This window comes from Labrus bergylta, chromosome 4 (genome assembly GCF_963930695.1).
Source record: "Labrus bergylta chromosome 4, fLabBer1.1, whole genome shotgun sequence".
Taxonomy (NCBI): Eukaryota; Metazoa; Chordata; class Actinopteri; order Labriformes; family Labridae; genus Labrus; species Labrus bergylta.
This window is the reverse complement of record NC_089198.1, coordinates 9481620-9506908: the sequence shown is the minus strand read 5'-3', so window position 1 is coordinate 9506908 and position 25289 is coordinate 9481620. Positions and strand designations below refer to the sequence as shown.

The following is a 25289-nucleotide window of genomic DNA, read 5'->3' as shown; positions in this document are numbered from 1 at the left end:
TGTAATCTGTGAATTGGCCTCAGAGGTAGTGTTTGGTTTAATTTGGCTAATGGCCATTCTGTGCAGCCAGTCAGTCATTTTCCTCCACGCCTGTTAGCCTGAACCATCGAGGTAATCCCTGGTGATATTATCCATGTGGTCACTGTAACGGGAATAATCCAGGATCGGTTGGCAGATCTCTATTTGGCTAACAGACAGCCGGTAGATGTAAACACTTGGATTGGATTATTGCTGCTTAACCCACATTTACTGTTTAATTGAACACTTTAAACACTTTTTTAGTTGAGCTTTAATCCAGTGGCTACCAAAGAGTGTCGCTGTTTTATGCTACTTCCCATGAAATGCTCGTACTGGATTCTTGACATAAACTTGGTTTTTAAGGCAAATGTGTCATTTCCAGTGCACCACTGATGACTAAGTGGGGTTTCCATTGGTACTGTCAGTGTAACATCCTGCTGTAGCTGCCACCATTGATGCCGCAATATCCTGGCCCTTCATTTAAAATACACGACACCCAGCCAGATTTCCACGCACTTTGAATCAACTGTAAGAGCGCAATAATATTGGGACCTTATTTGATTTTGTTTTGAATGGTCCACATGGACATAAAACCCAATTTAAGGAGGCCAAACAATGTCCATTTCCCCATTTGTTTTGTTTTCTCACAACAGATTGCTGTTTTTTCTGTTGTTGTAATGCTTTAATGTAGTTAGTATGGAAGTAGCCTTGGAGGGATGATACATCTATGAGTTTGATCGGCACTGATTGCAAGTTGTCTTGCATGTTTGCTTGCTCTAAGTTTTCTGACATGATGCTCATGGTGAGATTTTAAAATGATTGAGCAGTGGCAGACGTTACATTTCCAAGACAATTCCAATTCCTCAACAAGTCCGTGTTGCAATGCACCTTAACTCTTCAGAAACGGAGCAATTCAGGAAATTCGCACATCTTTGAACTCTTTCACCTTGTAGTGCCTGCAACATTCCTTTACTGTTCTTCGGGCTTCATCTAGCACCAGCAGCAATGTGGTATCATCTCCATCTGTCAAAACAGCACATACAGAGGGGTAGCCTGAGGCTGTATAAAGACAAGATCTCATCCTGTCAACCTCCTGCCTATTGACAAAACGTGTATTGTAGATGTAATGAAACGTTTTTTTTAGCTTTTTTTTGCCTCTGTTTTTGCTAAAGTTTTCCCTGTAACTTTACTGGAAACGAGTCGAGCCTTTAAAACTAAGCTTTGACTCCATTACCTGCTCGATGCAATAAAAACTTCAAAGCTGACGTTGCTCAAGGTGTGCTGGAGTCTAATGTTGTAAGAGTGTATGTGTGAGTGTGCATGTGACTTCAGCAGGAAACTATGTGTGTGATTCGATTAATCTCGCCGCTCAGCAGCAACGTACCTCGGTTGCTGCTTAGCTGATGTTATCACACAGACGAACAAAGAGGGAGGAAGACAGAGTTAGACTGAAAGAACCATAAGTCTAAGACGACCATGTGAGTCATATTTCGGTCTGCCCTCCTCACCTACTGTCTCACCTTATCTGCTGCTCTGAAGCAGTGCTGCCTTTAAAGAGGATTACAGCTCTTCAGGTTTTCTTATTCATGTCTTCATTTTAATTTAGGAGAATATCTTTAAAAAGACGGTCTTGTTTTCTGTGTTTGATGGCGTTTCTATTCTGTGATAAGATAGGACAGAAGATGCAACTCTTCTGGTTTAACAAGTACAATGCATTAGATTTTTAATATTACTTTTTAAAACAAATTTAACAACTTTTTTTGAGCTGATACAAGTATTGAGTAAGTGTTCAATTTTGTGTCATTAATCGAAGGAGTGCAACGGGAGCGTTTGTTACAGCCTAACTTCTGTGTAAAATGTACCAAATGAATGATTGCTGAATTGGCATTTTGTTTAATATTAACCTTTTGAACTCCAGTTATATCAAATTGTTTGAATAACCTGGTGCTAGTGTACCTTTTAGTATTATATTGAAGCAGATACTAACAACTGGAATGCATTTCTAGGATGAACAAACGGGACATAATAGTGAAAAAGTATTTTCCTAAAATAATTTTTCGAGACAAATATTAGAAATCTGGATAGTGGTGACATCATCTAATACTCTTAGATGATGATACTCTTTGTATCATCATACTTGATGCAAGTGCAAGTTTTACAACAAGGTCACAGTGTTGATGTGGTTTTGAGCTTTGTGCCTCAGATACCAAAGAATTACGGGTGTGCATCGCTCCTTTACATGAAGATTTGATACGTTAATGTTGGCATTCTAGCACGGATTAGCTTTGCTGAGATCTTTCTGTCGTTGTATTTAATCATTTTTCAGTAAAGCGTAAAGATAGACAGACTTTTAGAAAGTTTATCTTCCTTTATGTTAAGTCCACATGACTTGATTTCTTAGGTGGAAAACTGTAAATACCTGCAGAGATTTTGTACTCTTTGGAACTTTTAGGTCAAAACACTATTTGTGGGCTGGGAAATGATTGTTAAATATTTGTGGACCCTAAAAATTCAAAGAGAAAAAAGCAAAATGTATATGTTGACTAACTTTAGGTCGTTGTTGTTTTCCCTTCAGCTCAGGAAGCCATGCTTATAGACGTCGTCATCTTGGGGTGAGCTGCCTTGTGGAGAGTCAGAGGCATCATGGCGGAACTGCCTATTGCCCCGGGCCAGGTCTACATCGAGGTGGACTATGACTATGAGTACAAGTCCAAGGACCGTGTCATTGGCATCCACCAGGGAGAATGTTACATGCTGGTGAAGAAAACCAACGAGGACTGGTGGCAGGTGAGGAAGGACGAGGGGACCAAAGCTTTCTATGTACCTGCTCAGTATGTCCGTGAAGTTCGCAAAGCCCTCATGCCTCCCCCTAAACCCTTGCCTCACCCTCCTTCTTCCACCGGAAACACACCTCCGCAGAGTGGCAGTGCACTCTGGGTGAAGCCGACCAATCTGGACCTTGGACTCCACGATCGGCCCCCTGAGAATCTTCACAGGCACGAGTCGAGCAATCGGCGTTCACCCTCCGCACAAACTGCCTCTTCTGGGCACTTTAGTCCCCCCAGTCAGCGCAGGGACTGTAACAACCAGGCCGCCATCAAGGGAGGATCCCTTCCCCGAAACCGAGCTAGATCCCCTGATATGGTCAGAAGGCTGCTGGACGTGGACAGCACCCAACACTGTGACTCTGCAGGGGAAGAAAGACGCACCAACGACTCTGAGTCAGGAGACGAGCTGAGCAGCAGTTCCACTGAACATCTCCAGGTAAAGTGCTACTAAATCAAACTTTTATTGTTGAATTTTTTAACGAATGGGAAACTTTGCATTCGCTTTGTCTCTGAGACCAGACTCAAAGGGGAATTTTTATAACCTGGGCCCTGTTTTTGTTTTCAAAGTCCCATGTCCACCTGGTTGTTTTTTTTCTGGGCAGAAAAGCACTGGATGTGAGCTCAGCAGCGCTCTCATGAAGCGTATGTGTCCATCCTGTTTCTATGACAACAGTCTGTTGACAACAACTACTGTATGACCGATACGGCTCTGTTGCTTATTACTGCACGTTTTCTATTTGAGATCATTTTTTTCCGATCATGCGTGGAGCAAAGAGGAAGCCCTTTTTCTGCAGGTGGACGACTGTTGCTGTAAACGCTTTCTCCTCATTGAAACAATTGAAAAAAGACGCTGGTTCTCAAAAATAAATGTATACTAATTTCATGTATACAGTGATGCCTTCATGAAGTGGTATTCTACTTCATAGTTCAGAGCTCATTTGCAGCTTAACAACTGTACAGCGAGTGCTTAAAGTTGACCTTAATCTACTGAGGTGCAGTCAGACAAATACAGCTTCAGTCTCAGACGCTCGATGAGATGTGGAAGCTGATTAGTTGTGCGCCCCATCAGTGGGCTTGTTTGTTCCTGAAACCATCGGCTCGGCCTGCTGTTGAACAAAAGCCAGTGAGAAAATGGAAACCTTGTCTGGGTTGGCTGTTGGGCTACCACCGACACCTCTTTCTTCTTCAGGTTACACATGTATTGTGCTTTTACAGTTTGTGGACTTTTGACCAAATACCAATATGAGAATGTCATAACGATCCTTCTGACTGTCCCTTTGGCAAACAGTAATAATCAAGCACAACTATTGCAGCTTTTACACGTTTTTTTTATACCGTATCACCATATTTGGGCGTGTTAGTCTGTCTACTTCAAGCTCAGTTTTCTGTTTTACCAACCAGGTTGACTCAACTCAGCTTGCTCTTGTCCGTTTTTGACGACCCTGTGTTGAGCTTTTTACAATCCTGTCCTTACTTTTTACGTGTTTGACAGCAATAAAGTATAAATATCAGGGATGATGTTCATCTTCAGAGCCTCTTTTATGAACATGCGAATGCAGGAGGCACCATTGAAACACACTTTTCAATGGTGCCTCCTGAAGTAGACTGAGAATGAGTCACACAGTCAGTTATTTTATTGAGTAATAAAGATATTGCATTCAGTCTGTCACGGATAAACTGAATCTGAAGTGATTGACTGTACTTGTGTCACTGATCTTACTAAACAGCCCCAAGATTTAGCTTCACTTCCACTTAATAAGTCGTGACCGTTGGCCTTTGGTCACACTGGCCCTCTACTCTTAACTGTACTTCCTGAATCACCGATTTCAGGGTGATTCATCCCACAAAGGCGTGACCCATGAATCAGTTTAATGTGTTGTTAAAGGTTATCTGAGAGTGAGCAAATACAATTTTCAAAGTCCCTGTATTTTCTCTGAAAAGCAGCCCAGACCACAATGGAGCTCCTTCCTTCCCCGGTATTTCAGAGGGCTATTTAAACCGCACGAGTGAAAGGTCAAAATAGTAGTCGAGCTTGTTTTGGTAATGTAGACAACCAGCACAGCTTTGTCTGAAAGTGAATGCTCTGTGATTTTTCTGAATGTGGTGCCATTTGATATGCAAGTGCAAGTTTTACAACAAGGTCACAGTGTTGATGTGGTTTTGAGCTTTCTGCCTCAGATACCAAAGAATTAGGGGTGTGCATCGCTCCTTTACATGAAGATTTGATACGCTAATGTTGGCATTCTAGCACGGATTAACTTTGCTGAGATCTTTCTGTCGTTGTATTTAATCATTTTTCAATAAAGCGTAAAGATAGACAGACTTTTAGAAAGTTTATCTTCCTTTATGTTAAGTCCACATGACTTCATTTCTGAGGTGGAAAACTGTAAATACCTGCAGAGATTTTGTACTTGGCATGCCCCTTAAGCTCCCGTTACTCTCGTGAAAGGTCAAACTCAAAGTCTCGCAATATTAAAGAGGGAGATTGCTGATTGCTGATCCAGGCCCCCCGTGGACTGGTGCTCCGATATATTGCCAGTGTAGTTATGCAATTTAAACAGTCCTCTCTCTCTTTTGCTTGAAGCTGGTTTTGTTTGAAAATCAAGATCTGAAGTTTGTAATGTTTCTTTACTTTTTCATACCGCGGTAACAGAGATTGAATCGTTTTTAAAAAAAAACATGGGGGCTAAAAGCATCAGTACAGAGGATTTTGATGCACCATCATGGAAGTATTTGATTACTTGGTGTTATGACATGTTCTGTATCGATGGCAATGACCGGGACGTGTACATGACAAAACTGTTAACACCGTGCTGTCTTACATGACTGATTGTTGTTTGGTCAGGTGTATACACACTGTCCTACAAAAAGCCTGCTGATGTGAAACTCTCCCAGTTTCAGTGGATCACTTTGTTTGTTTTTCCTCTGTCCTGGCAGCATGCAGCTCAGGTGTGAGCCAGGACTTCCTTAAATATGCACAGCTTTCCCCTGCTCTATTTGCTTTGTCCTCATATCTACACTTTTGATGTCTGTCCTTCCCTGTATAAGCTTATTTAAGAGAGATAAATAGTGGCTTTTAATCGATATAAAGAGGACTTAAAACGAGACCAAAGCAGCTGTGTAAATGCTGGATATCTGCGTGTTTGTGTTTCCATCTTCCAGGCCGTGTTCCTTACTGCCAGCTCATCCAGCTCGGTTTGATAAATGTTACACTTCTGTAGTAATGACTGTGTCTGCAGAGCTGCACAGCTTCTTTTCCAGGCTTCTTATCAGCTACACTGGACCTGACACTTGGTAACTACTTCTGTGACTTGTCAGCTTTCAACAGCTGCTGCTCTTTTATCCTCCAGGCTTCATTCCTGTAGGACGTTTTTTAAAGTGGTTTGACCGTGGGGCTGTTATTATATCATCAGTTTGTCATTATCTCAGAGTGTTCAGATGTTTTTTTAAATGACCATTGTCCTGAAATGAGCATCCATCTCTTTGTCATAAGCGAGATGCTGCTGAACTCATTTTGATGATATCTGAGGGACTGATTAAGAAGAAGTAAATTTCTCTTAAACTAAAGTCTCAGTCATGCCAGATTTTTTAAACATGAAGTTTTGTTAGCAGAATCAATTTGTTTCAAAGGAATCTGCCAGAATTATGAATTTGTTCTCAGAAGTAGAGTCAACCTGTGCAAAAATGCTGCATCATGTCCAGGTTCAATGCATTCTAATGATTTAAAATATGATCTATTAATCAATAAACATTGCACCGCCAGAGCAGCGGGAAGAACTTGGGGTTAAGTGTCTTGCCCAATGACACATCAAGCATGTGGCTGAGCTGGTCTCTCAACCTTCCAGTTGAGAGACGACTGCCCATTGGTAACACTTCACCATGCTCAAACCGTCTTGAAAGTTAACGAACTGTTACAGTTTTGTTATCAAGGTTAAGGAAGAGTTAGAGTTTAAATACACTTATTTGTTTTTGTATTTTTTTCTTCAAATCTCCAAAGTCAGGCAAACCAGTAAATCAATTATAACTTGAAATGAAATGCTCACAAATTGGTCTTAGTCTTCTGGCGTTTCACATCGGACGCTGAGCTGATCTGAGCTGATTCATGTGTTTTTTTTCCTGATGGATTCTACATTTCCCTGTATTTATTTCTATAGTTGAGTGAGATGGTTGGTGTGGTACTGCTGGCTGGATTACAAGGTGCCCCTCGGGGATAATTAAGACATCCTTGATCTAGATTGACTGACATACAGTAGGTGCAAAATTGAAAAAGGGGGCATTTTTTCCAGTCCCAAATATTGTTTTCAAATCAGCTTCGGTTGAATATGCCTCACTTTAACTTCCTGTAACAGATATAAGATGTATTAATGAAATAATGAGAGTCTAGAAGATTTAAGTTACCGCTTTATTTAATCAAATTATGATCAACTCTGGAAACGTTGTGGTGTAAACCATCATTGCCCTAAGAACGACTCCGTCTTTTATCACCCACTGCAGCCGGAGAAGATGACCAGTAGAGCAGAGGAAACATGCTGCAACACAGCTACACTGAACAATCATATAATAAAGTATTGAAAAGACAGGTGCAGCCATGCTTTAAAAATGCCATGTCCTGTCTTAAAATTTATAAAAATTTTGATTAATATGCGACATGCCATTGATCCTTTATTTGGAAAATGTAGTTGGGATGGACATTGCGTCCTGTGAAACAGATGTTCCCCTCCAGCCTCTGTCAAGGTCTCAGTGTGTTTTAATTTGCTGCTTCACTGCACCACCTCATCCTTTTCAACTTTTCATCTCCCCTCTTACTCCAGGATCCTAATAAACCACACAGCACTGTACCAGCAGATACTGCATGCTCTGTATGTTAGAATCTAATCAAATGAGTTTGGGATATTTGAAACACAGGGTCATCTCTGAATAAGGAGCTTTATTGTCAGCATCAAATGCCATTTGGACCTCATCTACTTCTTGTTTTAGCTTCATATTTAGAAAATAAAGCTAGAGGAAACTGGCTCTTCTTCTTGGGAATAAATACAGTTATCTCTTCTGAATCCAGAACATTGACTTAATAACAATACAATAAATTGGATACAATATGCTTACCTATCGGGGCAATCTTGTTGAAGAATTATCTTTTGCATGCATTATATAACCCATTTTAACCTGAACAAAGCCAGAGCGGAACAAGCAGAAGACTGGGATTGAATTAACGTTGTTTCCTGTCACAAATCCCTCTGCTATGTTTCTATTATTTACACGCCACCATGGCCAGAGTGACTTGAACAAACATTGCACAAAAGCAGTAAAGCACCCATTTGGAAGGTGGCGAGTGCTAATTTCCAACCCTTCACTCTACGTTTCGAGAGTGTCTGCAACTTTTGAGACAGTTTTCAAAGTCTTCAATTAAGAAACTCAGGCCTTTCCAAAGTCTGTAATTAAAAAAACAACGAGGATTATTTCAAGCATGTCAGTCAGCAGTCTGCTTAGCGGCTCACATTTGAAGCTATGAGGCACTTCAGAGTGTGCACCTCGAGGAACTCCCCCAACCTTTGATTGTCATAGTCAATAACAGCCTCTCCACCCCGCTGACTCCCATCACTCTTTATAGCAGCTGTAATCAACTAAAACCCTCTAATGACTCTCAGCAGGATGATTGATTTGAGGAAGCTCTTCCCCATTTCTTTGATTACTTTGTGAGGCAGGAAGTTGATTTGGCACGTCTATGTCTTTACACTGTCACACCTTGTTGTACATTATGTGGCTGAACACACCCATGAATGGTAATGTAAGTCTAGCTAGTTGAATAAGTAATTTATTAATCCACTCATTCTTTCTTCCGCACAGATCTATAAAAGTTAGCGATACACACACACACAGTCTGACAGCGCTGATAATGGGAGCCAGGCCATCTGCTGTAACTGTTTATTCTCTTCCTCTACCTCGTTAAAAACCTTATTATATCACATGTTGGCAGGGAGAGTCACAACTCACTGCAGGATTATTTGGATGTTTAATCATCCTCGCTTTCAGGGATCCCAAATTGTTTTCTCGCTGATGACCCCCAGATGAAAACATAATAAACCCAGGGTTGCAATTTGTTAAGAATTGTAATAAAGCATGAATTAATTACCACTGAACATTGTTTTTTAAAGCCTGTCACATTTGTACGGTTTATTAAAAAAATGCATCTTTTTACTTTTTCTACCTGAAAAACATCCCTGCAGTCTTTGCTCAAGGGGCCGCTGCGCTGATGCTAAATGTTGACATAAGGGGTGTGACATTGAAACTGAATAAGCAATCCACTCTTCTTCTACTATACTGCCCTTAAGCTCCAGACACACCAGACTGATACCAAAGATCTTGCCGGGATGAAGGTAGACTTTTGCGTGTACTGGCGTTGCCTGTGTCTGGCCAAGAATTGCAAGTCTACAACCTTTAATTTTAAATGTTTATTTTCTAATTATAAGGGTTTTTTTCAACCTTCAAATTTAAACTTTTTGTTTAGTATCAAGCCCTGAGCGATATAACAATTAACGATTATTATCACAGTATAATGTTTGTTGATATAAATATAACAAATGTTTGAGAAAAGTTGGATAGATCTAAACCTGTAATTACAACACCCAAACACTAGGAAATGGCGCACTGATGCCCCTTAAACGCGAGTTGCCATCCGACAGTGAAGAGAAGAAGAAAAAGACGATGAACAGCCAATCATGTCGCAGGGATACGGGTAGGCAGGCTTATAGACGTTCTAAGCTAAATGAAAACTTTCACTCAGGAAAAATCAGCTTTTAAATTTAAAATCAATAATGATTTGACATTTATCGTGATAGTTATCGATATCAATGGATATTTAATGTTTTATTGTGATAACATTTTAGTCATATCTCCCAGCCCTGTTAGTATACAGTAATTCCCAGCGTGGTGACTTTAATGTCCCTATCAGTCTCTCTTCTGCTTTTTATTAATGCTGTGTAGTCTTTTGATTTCTTCTGTAACTGATATGATATCATTGTAAGTAAGGGTTGCTGCTTCAATGATCCCTTGAGTATAAATGAAGGTTGACAGATTTAAAATACAGATAACTTAAAAAAAAGAAGACATATAAGGCACAAGATGACAACAGAAACAATGGGGGGAACTAGTCTATAAAATAAAGAAGAACAACTTCTTCTGATCCCTCTGACTGCAGGTATATCAACTGTTGTTTTTATTTTACACCTGAACATCTTCCTTCAACTCGCGCTCAGCAATTAGATATTTTTTTACACACCCTTGCTACTTCAAACCAAGAATACAATGGTTTGGCTAAAACTGCAAAAATAGGGTCTCATTTGCTGACCCTCCACTCGGGGCGACTGTGGCTCAGTTGGTAGAGTCGGTTGTCTCTTAGCCGGAAGGTTGAGTGTTTCGATCCCCGGCTCCTGCAGCCACATGCACGATGTGACCTAGGGCAAGACACTTAACCCCAAGTTGCTCCTGCTGCTTATTCTGCAGCGTATGAATGGGAATAGTTATTTCTGATAGTCACTTTACATGTCAACCTCTGCCATCAGTGTGAATGAGTAGGCGTGACCTGCACATTTTGAGTAGTCAGAAGACTAGAAAAGAACAAGCTCATTTACCATTTACCCAGCAAAGGTCAATGGCCGACAGTAGACATAGCCTGTCAGGGCCCTTTCTGTTTTCCCGACATTTGCTCACAATGTATAGGCTATCAAAGACACAATACAACCCACAGTTTGTGGGTCTATATTCTTTCTTTCTCCGTCTTATCTGACTCCGCCATGTTTCCTGCCGGATTGTTTGTGGATTACAAACAGTGACCTTCTTTCTCAAACCTATTTGTCTCACATCTGGGTCACCATTCAGTAAACCAGAAGACTGTGTTTAGCAGCACTGTGACGTCCTTTGTTTACTAGGGTTGACTGTCAAGTCATTCTTTTTCCTTATTACTTAACTGCAGAATATTTCCACCAAGTCGTCGTTTGGTTCATGAAAGAGCCCAAATGAACGACATCAATGCATTTGTTTTGACTGAAAAAGCCAAAAATGGAAAATGTAGTATCTTCTAAGGATGATAGAAACTTGAACCAATATATTTTAAGCATTTTTGTAAATATATTGTCTAAAGATTAGATGAGACGTTGTTCCCATTAATTTTCTGAATCAGCCCTGAAGTTTGCTTTCTTGAAAAGAATTAAAGCACTGATTTAAAGTGACAAAATCTATGTTGTAATTATTATTTTATGTTTTACATTGTGAACTATTTTTGGATTTGAGCCTTGAATTTATTCACAGATTAAAGAAAACAAACAGCAGTTAATTTGGGAATCAGCAGGAAGGTCTCAGTGGAGTCCTGTGCAGTGTGGTAATGTCAGTTTTTGTTCTCATTCTCAATGTTATGAAGCGGTCCTGAGGGGTTTATAGTACTGCTGTGTAATGTTCTCCACCTGGGACACACACACACACACACACACACACACACACAGTACACAGAGCTCCAGGCGGTCTGGCAGCTGACCCACTCTGTGCGTGTCACAGTGTGTTTGGCTGTTGTGTAACAGAGCAGGGGGGAGGCCAGGTCTGACACCGTCCTCCATCCTCACTCTGTTTCTCTTTCTTTTTCAGTCTCACTCCTTTTTTTTTTTTGTCTACCTTGATTTAAAATTCACCTGCTCCTCTTTCAGCCTCACTGCCCAACTTAACCCTTTGAAGCTCTGCTATTTCACTCGAATTTAACACTTCCAAGATGTCCAGTTTATAGAAGGAGGCAAATACATTTTGAATTCTGGGTGTGCAGAATGGGTAAAGAATTCAATAGCATGATATTATTTTATGGGGCGATACCTTCACACAACATTATGCAGTTAATTTCCTGAAAAACAATCTGAAAAGCCCTTATACTTTTGTAGGTAAAATAGTACTTTTAAATGTCTGTTTTTTTTTTGCCTTTTCCATCAATAAGTTAAAAAGAAAAGTCTCTAAAATCACAGATCTTATGTCATCACATTGACAACAAAGCTGTAAATTCAGTATTGCCAAAAAGCAGTCCTGCTCATCGATTCACAGCACTGCCTGCAATGCAGCAACAACTATTGATTTTATAGGAAAGGGTCGAACCTCTCAAAAGTACACGTGCATCATCTAATGACATCTGCCCACTATGTGTCCAGCAGACATGACTTTCAGTACGTTAAATAATGCGCTACATTTATGTTTTTTCTTTAAACTTAATGGTTTAAATCTCTTTCTCCAGTGTTGAATAGCTAACCTCACCTGCTTCATTTATTCAGAACGATAAAATTAACAGACAATCCATCATATAACTTGAACAAAATTCTCAAAACACTGTGGATTGTGTCACATAGATTACATGTTTTGTTATATTTTGGGGCTTTTTTTGCCATTTTGTTAGATAGGACAGCTGAAGAGCGACAGGAAATGTTGGGACGAGAGAGTGGAGAATGACATTCAGCAAAGGATCGAACTCACTGCCGCTGCTACGAGGACAAAAGCCTCTGCACATGGGGCACACAACGTAACCGCTCGGCTATACAGCGCCACCAGTTTACATGTTTTAATGGTTAAAAAATGTAACACTGTCGTATTCAACATCTAGGGATCAATGGATGTGACACGGTCCGTCCCAGAACAAATTCAAATGTCATCAATTCAGGATGTCTGCAGATTCAAATCCAGTATCAGCTCTATGTTTTTTCAAAAAATAATACATCTATTTTATACAGAAATTGTTGAGTCTGTGGTTTGTTTGTTGTGTCTGTGTAATTATAACTGTAGTGGAATAACTGAATTTCATAAAGACATCGACAAAGGAGCTGTGTATTATGTGGATCAGTTTTTATACGTCCCATCCACTGAATAAGGCGAGTGTCGGTCTGATGTGAGGGAAATAATTCAGATTGGATCTTAATGATAGTTGTCAAGATTTAAAACACAGTCCAAACAAGATCTGTTGTTTCCCGGTCCATCAGAATTAATTAACATATGAATAGGAGAGTGGGAGTTATGCATCAAGATGTGAAGATGCACAGCTTTCATGCGAGGACAGAAATAGATAATTTCATCAGAGTTTTTTCTTTTTACCACAGAATAACATTTCCTCCAAGAGGTGGAGGGATAATTATCACTCTGAGAGATGCAAATTCAGCTTGAGTTGATCAGGACGGTTTAAAAAAAACATCCCTTGATAGTGATTATAGGGGATCATCCAGTATGAACTGTAACTCTTCCCTGTAGGACTTCTCCTTTGATTACAGACAAAGAAGAATGTGTGTGTGTGTGTGCTCAGTGGGGGCAGGGGGCACAGTGTTCCTCACTTTACAGAGCTTTTCTTAATCCCTCTGGGAGCTTCAATTGGATATTTGTGTAACTGTGTGTGTGTGTGTGTGTGTGTGTGTGTGTGTGTGCGCCTGTATTCAGCTGGGGCGTCCTGCATTGTGTGTCGTGCACAGTGGCATTATGGCATTAGGGGAGAGCAGGTCAAGCAGTGTGGCAGCTTGGAGAGAGCGAGCATCAATGAGCTCTGTACTCACTCACTCTCTCTCCCCTCCTTTCTTTCTGTTTATGTAAGGGCGTGTGAGTGAATAACACTCTGTGTGTGTGTGTGTGTGTGTGTATTTGTGTGTGTGTGCAGCCCCCAGAGTGACATTATCTGGTCTGCCACAGTGAGATGTCAGTCAGGGAGAGAGTTTGTGAATAGGCAGCGGCTGCTGTGTTTCTCCGCATCATCGGTGTCCTCATCAGCACTCGCCGGCTACGAGCCTTATTGCTCTGCAGCGGCAGCTCCCGCCACAGGACAGCATGTACCCAGATGAGAATGAGACGGTAAGACAGTTTCTTTATGCGTGCATGTCTGCTGGCAGCCAGAACACCAAAAAACAAAACCTTCAGATGCCGTACACTCTGATCTGTTCATACAACTTATGCACTGTTTTTGCCAAGTCAGAACATCCCTCTGCATATTTCAGTGTATTAAAGTGATGCACTGCATAGCAACTATTGTTTAAAGATGCAATTCATTATAAAGCATTAAGCTTTCACAGGAAGCATGCAGATGTATGAATGATATCTGTGTTTGTTGCACTCTGTCTAAATGAAGAGCTGGCTGTACTGCACGATATTGGTGTATTATAATCAGTATACCATACACTGTAGCTACATACTCTAAAGTGTATTGTGTGTTCTCTGTCACGCAAGCGACAGAGTGTTGCTCTCTAAAGTTAGCCTTAAGAGCTTTAAGCCCCACATGTATTCCTGTCTTTCCTCCTTTTTTCTGCGTCAAGACAATCCGATTCAAATTCTTCATTGGCTTCAAAGTTTCAGGAACAACTGTGCCAAAGCATAGAAAGCACAAAATGTACTTTTGCAAACATTGGGACAGTACATAAAAACAGAATCAACTTGGTCTCTTTCTCTCTCTCTCTCTCTCTCTGCGGCTCTCACAGCAGCTGATCTTGCAGCTTTAGCTCAAAGCTCGGGGCAGAAACTTGTGTTTATTATCCATTCGTTCAACGTGAGCGCTCACCGTGATCTATAGCATCGATTGTTTGAAGCTCGGCTACTTTCCTGCCAGAAGGAACACACGGGAGGTTCAGTTGTTTCTTGCGAGATGTTTGAGCTGATGACGGCATGAGACGGGATAGCTAAAAGGACGCACTAAGCACTTGCCATGCTTCATTACATAAGCGCTGGCTACGTAACATTTGTTTGGACAGCTGGCTGGTGAGACGAGCTCGGGGGGGTTTTGGGGGGGGGGGCCAGTGAATATGATGAGAGAGAGGAGGAGGCTGAGTGGACGAAATATTCTGTGATATTTATTTTATTTCAGATAAACTGGATCTTTTTTTTTTTAAATCATTGAGAGAAAATATAAAGAACACTGCTTTATAACTTTTAGCAATCAATCCAGACTGATGCTAACTTCACTTTTTAGCAGTTTCATGTCAGGTGTTTTGAAATATCCACTTAATAGAGCCCCAAGCCATGTACAGTTCATTTCATGTGAAGATCCTTATGCAAAGCAATGTTCCTTTACAGGTTTTGTTTTGCATAAGAGTCTATTAGAAACTGACATTACTTCTTCAGTGATTTCATTTTTAATCTCGGGTAGCATTTCCACTGATCTCCAATCGTAGTATCAATTCTTCTTTCATAAAGCATTGAAGGCACGTCGTACCCCATGTACAGAGGCTATACAGTAGTCCTCATAGGTTTAAATCAGCCTCGGCCCCTTTGCCACATGTAATCCTCCACTCTCTACTCCCAACACGTCCTGTTTCTCTTCATCTGTCCCATCCAATAAAGGCAAAAATGGCCCCAAGAAATATCTAACCTGTGTAGTTTTTAGGTTTTTATGCTCTGAGAGAATAAAGTAGCCAAAGCCAACAATCCTTGAAATTCAGCTAAAAGTCACTTCTTTTGAAAACCTCACAGGGTCTGGAGGGATTTCTGTACCAGTAAATCAACCAGTAAATTAATTCATTCTTTGTACCTTTAAAACGATTTCTTCTCCATACCTACAATCACACAAAAGCTACAAGTAAGGGATGTTTTATATAAAGGTTGCGTTTCTTCCCTTCAGTGTCTTCATAAACATTTCAACATGAAAACTAGGCTAGACATAACACAAACATAATCATGTTCCCACGTTGCCGAGGCGAGTTAATAATCTCTGACTCCGAGCTCCACCAGGGGTGAAGTGCACACAAAGAGGTCCTTTCTACTAGAAAGTGAGAAATGAAGGCTCACACTGTCATCAGCCAGACATGAATGAGTACACATGGGCAAACTTTTATTTATGTTGGACCTGGAGATTATATGGTGCGATAATCACTGTCATTTTGTGGCTGCTCTTATGAATATGCTGGCTGAGAGGGGATTCATCTCATAACAGAGATAGAGTTTAGTCTCTCCACACACACACACACACACACTTCCATGAAGAAGTAGCTCGGTGATGAGTGTCATACATGTAAGGCAGTTGAAGACCTACACTCTCCTCCGAGCTTACAGTGAGTTTCTCATGTCAGAAATGAAAGGTTTAAGGTCAGTGGGTCATTCAGTTCAGCTCAGGCTGGTTTTTATTACACCCAGTTCAAGGGTCACAGGATAAAGAAACCAGTGAGTAAATGGCAGTAATATGAACTGGTTGAGGATCAATGACAGGATGATCCCAGCTTAAGCTTTGTTCTAGATCTGCCGTGTGCAACATACAGGCTTGTAAAAGCTTCTCTTTCTGTTCCTCATAAATAATAAGCATGAGGTTACAAATAACCCCGTGATTTTGTGTTTATCTGATGCTAACAGACCTGCTTACAGGTGTAGTATGGCATTGATACTATTAGGTGATGTGATAGTTGGATATTGACGTCAGATTCCTCATGTTAGGATGCAAAATGTTGCATTTTTGGTCAAATCCAATATCCTGATCTCACAACTTATTTTGGCCTATAATGAATGGAGATGATGTTATATGAACATGTTCTTTCACCCCGATGAAGACCAAATCAGGCATTTCCTCATTTAATTAACATGTTATTATAGGTTATTATCATTATATTGTTATAGAAATGCTCGTTTGGGGTTGGTCCTGATATTTGAAGTGAGAGCCTTAATGGGCTTCTCTTTGTTAAACGTATATTTTGACGGGACATGCTTGTCTGCAGAAAAAACAAACAAAAACGGCTTAAGTTTTGAGTGAAAGTTTCCCCCTCAAATCTTCAAAGATACCACAACAATGCAAAATAAAGTCAAAAGTGGGAACATGATAGCGTTATTTGCGGTCTCTCTGTAATCCAGACTGAGGGCTAAACCCTTTTGGTTTGGATTAATACGAACTCAAGGCTGTTTGCCAACTTAGTGTGTTCGTTTGCACTGGTTTGAAAACTGTCAATCGAACCCTGGTGCAGACCAAACAACTGTACAGAGAAAGCTTGAAAAGCTTGGTCTGGGTCTGCTTTTTGTCTGACTCTGGTGTGGTTCTTTTCTAGTAAGAACATGAATCTACCTTGATCCGACCCAACTGCAGGAACCAACAACTATAGGCCCTCTCTATTCATCATTGCTGAACATGTGCTGTGCTGAAGACCACAGGCATGCCTGACGGATCTTCAGACACGATGTCTGTGGATGAGCAGGTCATGGTTCAGGAGGATTAACTTGCGCCTTCTCCTGAACTGTCTTGATAAGCTCCTCCAGTGCCTCGTGTACAGCAACATATGATTTTCTAGCCTAATTTTCAAACTGTATCATTTTACTACAGTGATAAATGCAAACAATACAAAAACCGATAAATCTGTGTAGTTGGCTGTCCATTTTTTCTTTATTTAAAAGTGTCTTTGGAGCAGCCACAGCCAGGCAGGAGTCAACTAGTCTTTGTTTACTTTGAGAGCATTTTCCTCTTGTGTCACACATTTTGTTTTGCTTGTAAATGCGCCCATGTGAACACAGACCAAACTTGGTGGTAATTATGCAACAATGACCCATGAGTCATGAGACATGAGACAAACTATAGTTGTGAAAACACCTTGAGTCTTTTTTAAAACCATTCTGCACCAGCATATTGTTCTTCTTGATGTTGTTTTTTTCCCCATTGTTCTCCTGCATCTGAATCGAGAAGCTGTCATAATGTGGCTGCATAGGACACCAAACAACGACTCCTTCACTGAAGTGGCTCACTTCTTGCCAGATCACAACTTGTACTCACTGCCTTGAATGATTAACCTACTGTACAGCCAGCTGACACACCCCGATTTGAAACAATACATAAAAACCACACCGTACTGGTCTGAACAAACTGAATGGTTTCATCTGAGCCTTGTGTCTTACTTCATAGCTCAAGGCCTCTGTGTTAAGAGTTGCTGCACAGTTTCAAGTTCAAACCGAGCTCCACAGGTTTTGTATGTATTTGTCAAAACCAATAATGAAGCAACTGTCCAGCCAGCGTTGAATGTCTGTCTGCTCTCCACCCATCTGTCTGTAAAAACCTGAACTTCATAAAGTAGAGAAACTAGCTCCTGAATGGACTGAAACACTCTGATTGAACTGTTGAGATAACAAAGGTTATTGCATGAGGAGGACCTGCAGAGTCATGCTGGGAAATTAGCTGCGCTCCGTGAGCTCTAATATCAGCCCCTCTCCTGCAGGATAGAAGCTCTTTAACTTTCTGTATGGACCGTGCCCTGAGATAATTCCATTTCAGATTAGATTAGTAGATTGCTCTTGGAGACTTTCCTGCCTGTTTAAGTTCCTCTCCCTTCTCCTCTTCCTCCTATAAAGCTCAATAAGAGTGTTTATCAGATTTAATATATTATTTCACATTATCTGTGTAATATTCTGCTGTTACTGGTGCATCTACTGTATCTATTTAATGTCCTTAATTCCCACAGAGAATATCAGTTCCTGACTTGTTAAACTGGTTTTAAGATGAGCACAGTGTTCAGGTTTCTGCTCTGAGAAGCCAGGAGACTTGATGGAGACTTTTGTTCATTAGCATTCTAAACCAGCAATACAGGTTCAGGCCCAGTGACTGGTATTCTGAATAAGGAAAATGCTCCTTCCCCCAGTTTGATTTCTTTGAGCCCATGTAAATCAAAATCAAACCCCACAATACCTCTTGTTGTCAGTCAGTTGACAATAAGTGCTGGGACTTCTGTCCTTTGTATTCTGGTCATTTCCAATAATTAAAGTGCTTGTCTTTGCACAGCTTACACCACAGGAAATTCTGGCATAAAACCATACAAATATCAAGACTTTGTTTAGGATTGCTGGAAAAATCGTCCAGATTATTTTGTGGTTTAAACCCTGCTCGAGTAATTTCCTGGGTAACACAAAGCCCTATCTCACACTGTGGTAGTAAAATCAGCAAGTTCCGATGTTTTTTCAGTGATTACAGCACCAACTTTATTGATAGAAATATTGGCAAAAAATGCCAAAAGATTAGACACAAGCTGTCCAGCATCCATAAATATAATATTGTGTTTCATGCAAACTTAAACATTCTTTATCTACTTGAAAGTCTGACTAAACCGGGGAAATGTGGAAAAAAGACTTACAAGTTGTGTCTTTTCCCCCAAACATGGCCGTTTGTGTGACATAATAATCTAAGTCAGGAGAACAGGAAGCTGAAACTCTGCTGTTTGATGTCATGTGGTTGTTCCCAATGAGGCCTTGTTTTTTTCATGGAAAAAAACCAGCCCTTATCAGATTGTTCCTACAGTTTGTGTCACTCCCCCTTCTTTGTAAAGAAAACAAACAAACCCATATCTCTGCATACTATTCAACAACAATCCAGCTTTTTTTTTCTCGATAGGAGTAACCTCTGCTGCATCTCTAGCACTTCTTTTACTGAGGCTTTTTTTTTTTTACTAAGGCACCACATACTTAAAATGCAGTAACACTTACACCTGAGTGCTTTGTGGACATTTCATTTTTTCAGCTCAGGTTGGAACACATATTGGGGGAAATTGCAGTCCTCTTGAGTGTTTTTTTCAGAATCATTGTTATAGTTGTGGGCGGCAGAGTTGTGCTCCTACCTCTCTGCCTCCCTACGTGCTCATCAGAGTGACCTTGCAGGATTTGCATGGTCATTGAAGTAATCACAGCCAGCAGTCTCTGTCAAAGACTCACCGCTGCACGCTGCTTCATCCGGGGAGTGGAAGGTAGCGGGGAGGGAAAAAATGCCAGGAGTCATATTTAAAGACAAGTCTCAGCAACTGACAATGCCTGTGCGTACAGCTTTTTTGTCTTTTTACTTCTTTCCTGGTATTCCCCACAGTTCACTTCTGTCAGGTGAGGTCGGGTGATGTACTTTTTAGGGTCACACTGCTCCATATGTAGTTAGCTCCGATAGATTTTTGGTACAGACACAGAGTCTTTTGTTGATAACATAGCTGCCCACCTATTTTTATCCAACAAAAAAAACAACATAACTAACTCTATGGATATAGTGCAGTGGAGCTGTGCATTTTTAAATAGCTCTAATAGTTGTGTTTGCATCAATCCTTTATACTTGGAAGCTAAAAAAAAACCCCATCTTGATTGCATTTCTTCCTCAGTAAACATCTGCATAGAACACATTTTTTTGCAGTAGTTTTAATCCAGCCTTGTTTACATCCATATATTATCTAGCCTTCTGCCTTACTGCAACCCATAGATCAGTGAAACAGTAGGAAACCCCGGGCAGGACTGTGTATGACATCTCATGTTCGTTTATGCATACACCTAAAGTTGGGGGTACAAATCAAATCTGCATCACACTATATCGGTCTGGAGCGCCACAGGGTACTTCTTAATGTCTCTTTATTCAGTGGATATTGTTGATAAATCAGGGTCATTGTAAGTAAGCTTATGTTTGATTAATAAGCATTAAGAGTGGAAGTGAAGAAGTGCTTAGTGCATTATACTGAAACTCGATGAAACATAATCCTTGAATACAGCAGTGCTTTGCTTCAGCTTGACTTTTGCATGCCCGTTCAGTCATTTTTAAAAGTAGAGGTTGTGACATGCCACAGGCTGAACGAAGGATCATCCTTAGCCAGGAGGATTTCTCTTCCTTCCCTCTGTCTTCCACATACCTGTTCTTTAACTCTCGTCCTCCTCTATAAAGAGGTGAGCTGTCAAGGCATGCGTCTGTAAGAAAAATGGGACACGTGGCCTCTTCTCTGCAGCTGGAGGAGGTGAAAAGTATTTGAGAGCACTTTTTTTTTTTATCCTCCATCTCTTCCCCACATTCCTTAAGGTGTGCAGAGGTGCATGGACAGGTTGCTACATGATTGCTTGGTGTACAAAGCTACCAAAACGCCTGAAAAGATGATCCAACAACGGCACATTTGACGTTGGCATTTATGTATTATTGCTGAACAAACATAAAAAAAAACACCTGCTGTGGCTTAATGATCTGTGTGGTGTTATTTAATCTCTAATAGGACATCCAGTAGTGCTGGCCTGTTTTCCTGAGGCAGCTCTCTGCAGCGTCTCGTGCTTTAACTGGGATACATGATGATCAATGAGGCTCTGGCAGGACACACAGCAGGCTAACCTACATGGACTGAGAGAGATGCAGATTTATTCAGCTCTAGCACAGCACAACAGAAAACAACACTGAAACTTAAGGCACGCATTGCAGGAGGAGTTTTAATCATGAGTCTTTGTCCCCTAACAGTTAGCTCGAGTTGAGGAGGGGGATTCTGCATCTTGTTTGCCCGTATCTTGTTGCACTGATTGACTCTAGTTGTTCATTATTTGCTCATTACTGAGCAGCAATTATTTTGCACTGTTGTTGACCTTGTGAAAAGACTTTGCAGGGAATATTTGGGCACATTGTCAAGCTTAATTACACTCTGAGCTTTTCTAATTGCTGTGTCATTTTGTCGTTGTGTGCTGCTGCTCAGCATCGCAATTAACCGCCTCGTTGTAAAACTCTGTGTTTAACGGGCATTTTGGACCTGCAGGCATGAAGTGTTCTTCCGGGGTTTTCTTGTTTCCTTTTCACTCTATGTTGTGTGTCATCGGCTCTGCCACTGATAATCACTTACATTTTAGATTCAAACAATCCTAAAAATATCTGAACATAATTAAATTCAGATGTCTTGTTTAGTCCATCCAACTGTCTTAAACCCAAAGATACTCATGTTGTTAGAACCACATAACGTGGGTCTGTAATCTTTGTTTTCAGCACTTACAACAATCTGTCCCTATTCTATATAAAATATAAACAAAATCTCAGGTTCAAAGGCCCAGGTTCAAATCCGACCTGTGGCTCCTTTCCCGCATGTCATTCCCTACTCTCTCTCTCTCTCCCTGGTTTCCAACTCTGTCCACTGTCCTGTCTCTCCAATAAAGCTACAAAAAGCCCAAAAATATATATATTTATGAAAACCACGGAGTCTATCAGCAACAATGTCCTCTTTGAATGTCATCCTGGTTAACCTAATCAGGCCAGTGCTGCGCTGACCTCTTAACTGCACTGAGCCTGAGTGATAGAAATAGATGTGAGCACTGAGCAGAAGTGTTTGCAGCTCACTAAATGGGCTTTGGCAGCTCTATATAAAATGTGTTTTGGGCTAATGAATGTTGGTTTAAATCTACCGCAGCTTTAATTCACCAGTGTAACAGATGGGAGTCGATGCAGAAAAGATGTATGGTTGTGTAGGTGATGAATTTTGTGATTTATCAATTTCTTTGGCCGGAAAACCATTTTCCAATACAAATCTGTGTGTGTGTGTGTGTGTGTGTGTGTGTGTGTGTGTGTGTGTGTGTGTGTATAGTCTATTTGTGGCTCAAGTCGAGTTTGAGAGAAAGAGGGAAGACACCTTCAATCCAAAATGACATCAGGGTTTGTTGTTATTGCACCATAACTCTCCCTCTGAGGTAACACATTCTTCCGAGTTTACAGTAATCCTGTCGTTTCTGGGTTCTGTCACGATTAGTGTGGTGTCTGTGAAAAAGGCCGCTTGTGCCATGTCTCAGGCGTGACTCACTCTTTTCCAGTGCCCACTCATGTGTGAGGTCCACTTGTTGCGTCTGTGCCTTGAATGAATGACGTGAAGTGTTTCCATTATTTGTAAAATCATCTAAAGCTCTCTTCTCTCTCATGATGTCAGAGCTTTGACTGATTTTACAGAAAATCGTTAACTTCCCACAGCGCCTTCAGTCCTCCAATCTTTCATCCCAGTTTGTAAAGATGTATTTCATTCATCCTATGTTTGTCAATTGTTCTCCTTTATACATTTATGGGCACCATTGAGTCACCAAACAGCTGCGCTTGATGTACCGACCGTCTCTTTAACTGCTTCGGTCATCAGCCCCGTTGGCATTTGACTCGTCACCCCCACATTTGACCTCGCAGCCATCATTAATGCATGGAGGAAAAGAATACAGCTTTTCATGGGCCCTGAGGTGGGAGGGAACTGGTGGGCATTAAACTAAAGCTATAAGACTGATGGAGGCATGGTGTTTGTAATTACCGCTGCAGGTCTGAGCTTTATTGTTCCAGGAAGTCTCCAGATGTGTGATGAAAACTGCTTTATTCCTTTCAGGGGAATGGCAGATCTTAGAGCTCCAAAACTTTATGTAGTGTATGATCTGTAGCTGCATTGACAGCCGACAAATAAAGAAGTCCTCTCAAGTTTTGTTTCGCAAAAACAGTGGATACATTTTCATGTAATTTGTTTTATTTTATTCTGGTTAAGCAGAGGCATCCTCTCTTTTCACTTTGACCTTTACAAAAAAAACAATATGGTGTAGGAAAAAGAAAAACGTATAAACCTGCCCCTTTGTACAAGGAACAGAAAAGTAAAAAAGTACAATACAATAATGTTCTGACACATTTTCAACCATTTGGAAGACGATCCTGTGGATCTGAGCAGATCAGTGTGCGGACCTTTCCCTTTTTTGCAACATTTCAACCATACTCCATCACTGTTTTAGCCTTGAAATCACTTGAGGATACGATATATTTGATTGACAGAGTGTTTTTCTTTTCATAAGCCTGTGTTTTAGGTTGATTTCACCCTTTGTTTCCTCTAAAAGGAAGTTGTGTGTGTTGGATCTAAGTGCCCTAAGGCTGAATCTAACATATATTTGCATCAGCAGTTTGTCTCTCCAGTGACTTCATTTCTTTGTTTATCTACTGTTTTTTGTTGTTACCGTTATTGTCAGTAACGTGTCTGAAAGTAGTTGTCTAATGCTTAAAGAGCGTGCTGCACATTGGAGAAAAAATGATATAAAAACAGGTGACTCACTGTGAAAACAATGAAAATCCTTGTGATTGGACACTGTTTTGGGTCTGTATCAACAATAACACAATTCTCAAATCAGGTAACAAGATTTGCGGTATGGATATGGTGACTAAACTTTGGAAAGTTCCACTTTACAGACGACAAAGCTGAACAAGCAAAAGGTGACTCAGAATTCAATTTGATGCTTGTCGCTGCTTTTATGCCACAGACCTTGACAGACTTCCTATAAATGATTTTATGATAGCTGCACTTTTTCTCCTTTTACACTATTTGTGACTTTGACTCGCAGTGGTCAAGGTCCTGCGATGATTTGTCCTAATGAGGAAGGCCAACACACCATGTCTAAGGATGTTTCTTGACGGTGTGTATTTCAGCTGGTGGCCCCATTCAAGGCTTTCATTTGGCATTGAGTGAATGATGTCTGCTTTTCATCATCGCTGCGCCCCTTTCAGTCACTTCATCTTTGTCAAATTGACTGTGTAGAGCTCAGTGCTTCATGGTTGTGTTGGGTTCCTGTTTGCCGGGTTAATGATTATATAGCATCATTTATTCCCATGAATGGACATCGCAGACATTGAAACTGATGACCTTAAAGGACCTGTGTCTATTTTTCATGGAATAATACTCAGTTCTTTTTTCCCCTCAATGACTTTGTCTTAACTCATTGAGTCAGTCCAGCTGGGTCGCTCTGCTAAACAGAGAGGCTGTGTCTTTTTGTAATGTGATCGGACAGGACGAGCAGGGGAGGAAACTGATGTGTTTTACTCACAAATACCGTCTTTGGTGGTAGCCAGAAAGCCAGAAAGTTTTTTGTTTTTTTTAGCAATGTCACAAAGAAGGTTCCCTACAGACCGATTGTTGGTAATGAACAATGAACAATGGCCTCTTCGATAAACCCAGCCTTTGTCATTTTTGTTTTACAACAGCTATTAGATAACAACCAAATTAAGGCTTCTGGGCTTTTTCATGTAGAATTGAAAGTGAAGGACTTTGATTTGCCTCAGTTGTATGGTTCAAAAGACGCCGTCTAAGACAGTTTTCTTCTAAATCCAAATTAAATTTCCTGGAAAATGGAAACAAAAATAAAACTGAAGTTTCTTTGTTTTGAGTTTTTGCAGTTCGGTTACAACTTCCACCTGAGTTGCCCCTAACTTCCCCTTTTACCCTTGAAGAAGGCGTGCCGGTGGCATAGTGGTAAAGTTTGTGCGCCTCACATGTGGAGACTACAGTCCTCAGAGCGGGCAGTGCAGGATCAAATCCGACCTGTGGCTCTTCTAGCCGCATGTCATTCTTTGTCTCCCTGATTTCAGACTCTATCCACTGTCCTGTCGCTCTAATAAAGGCATAAAACCCCCCAAAAATAAATCTTAAAACAATTCATTCAATCTCTATGGCAAGAACCTTCTTCAGTTAGAAGAAAAACAGTAATTTTCTGAAGGATTTATACTGTACATAAAAAAAAACATACCAGAATAATATGAAAGCTGTCAAAAAGCCATTTTAATGAAAGTGCAATTAAAGCCAAAAACTGAAGCAAACTTTAAATCTTCTGGCCAAAACTCAAAATATTTTACTCACTGGGTTGTAATCTAACTGTTTTTTTTAAAGGTTCATTGTTCGTCCTTTATGCCTTTTTATATAGAGATAAGACGGTGGAAAGAGTCAGAAATTAGGAAGA

At 40.6% G+C, this 25289-nt stretch overlaps 1 protein-coding gene across 7 annotated transcripts in view; it reads left to right on the top strand.

Annotated features, from left to right (window-relative positions):
• LOC109989881 (rho GTPase-activating protein 12-like) overlaps positions 1-25289 on the top strand; it is a 57267-nt gene that overhangs the window by 5190 nt on the left and 26788 nt on the right. For all 7 annotated transcript variants that reach the window (XM_065953648.1, XM_065953647.1, XM_065953645.1 and 4 more), the window contains exon 2: positions 2594-3282. In XM_065953648.1, coding sequence (XP_065809720.1) covers positions 2662-3282 — 621 coding nt within the window. In that variant the 5' untranslated portion in view covers positions 2594-2661. The remainder of the gene's footprint in view (positions 1-2593; positions 3283-25289) is intronic.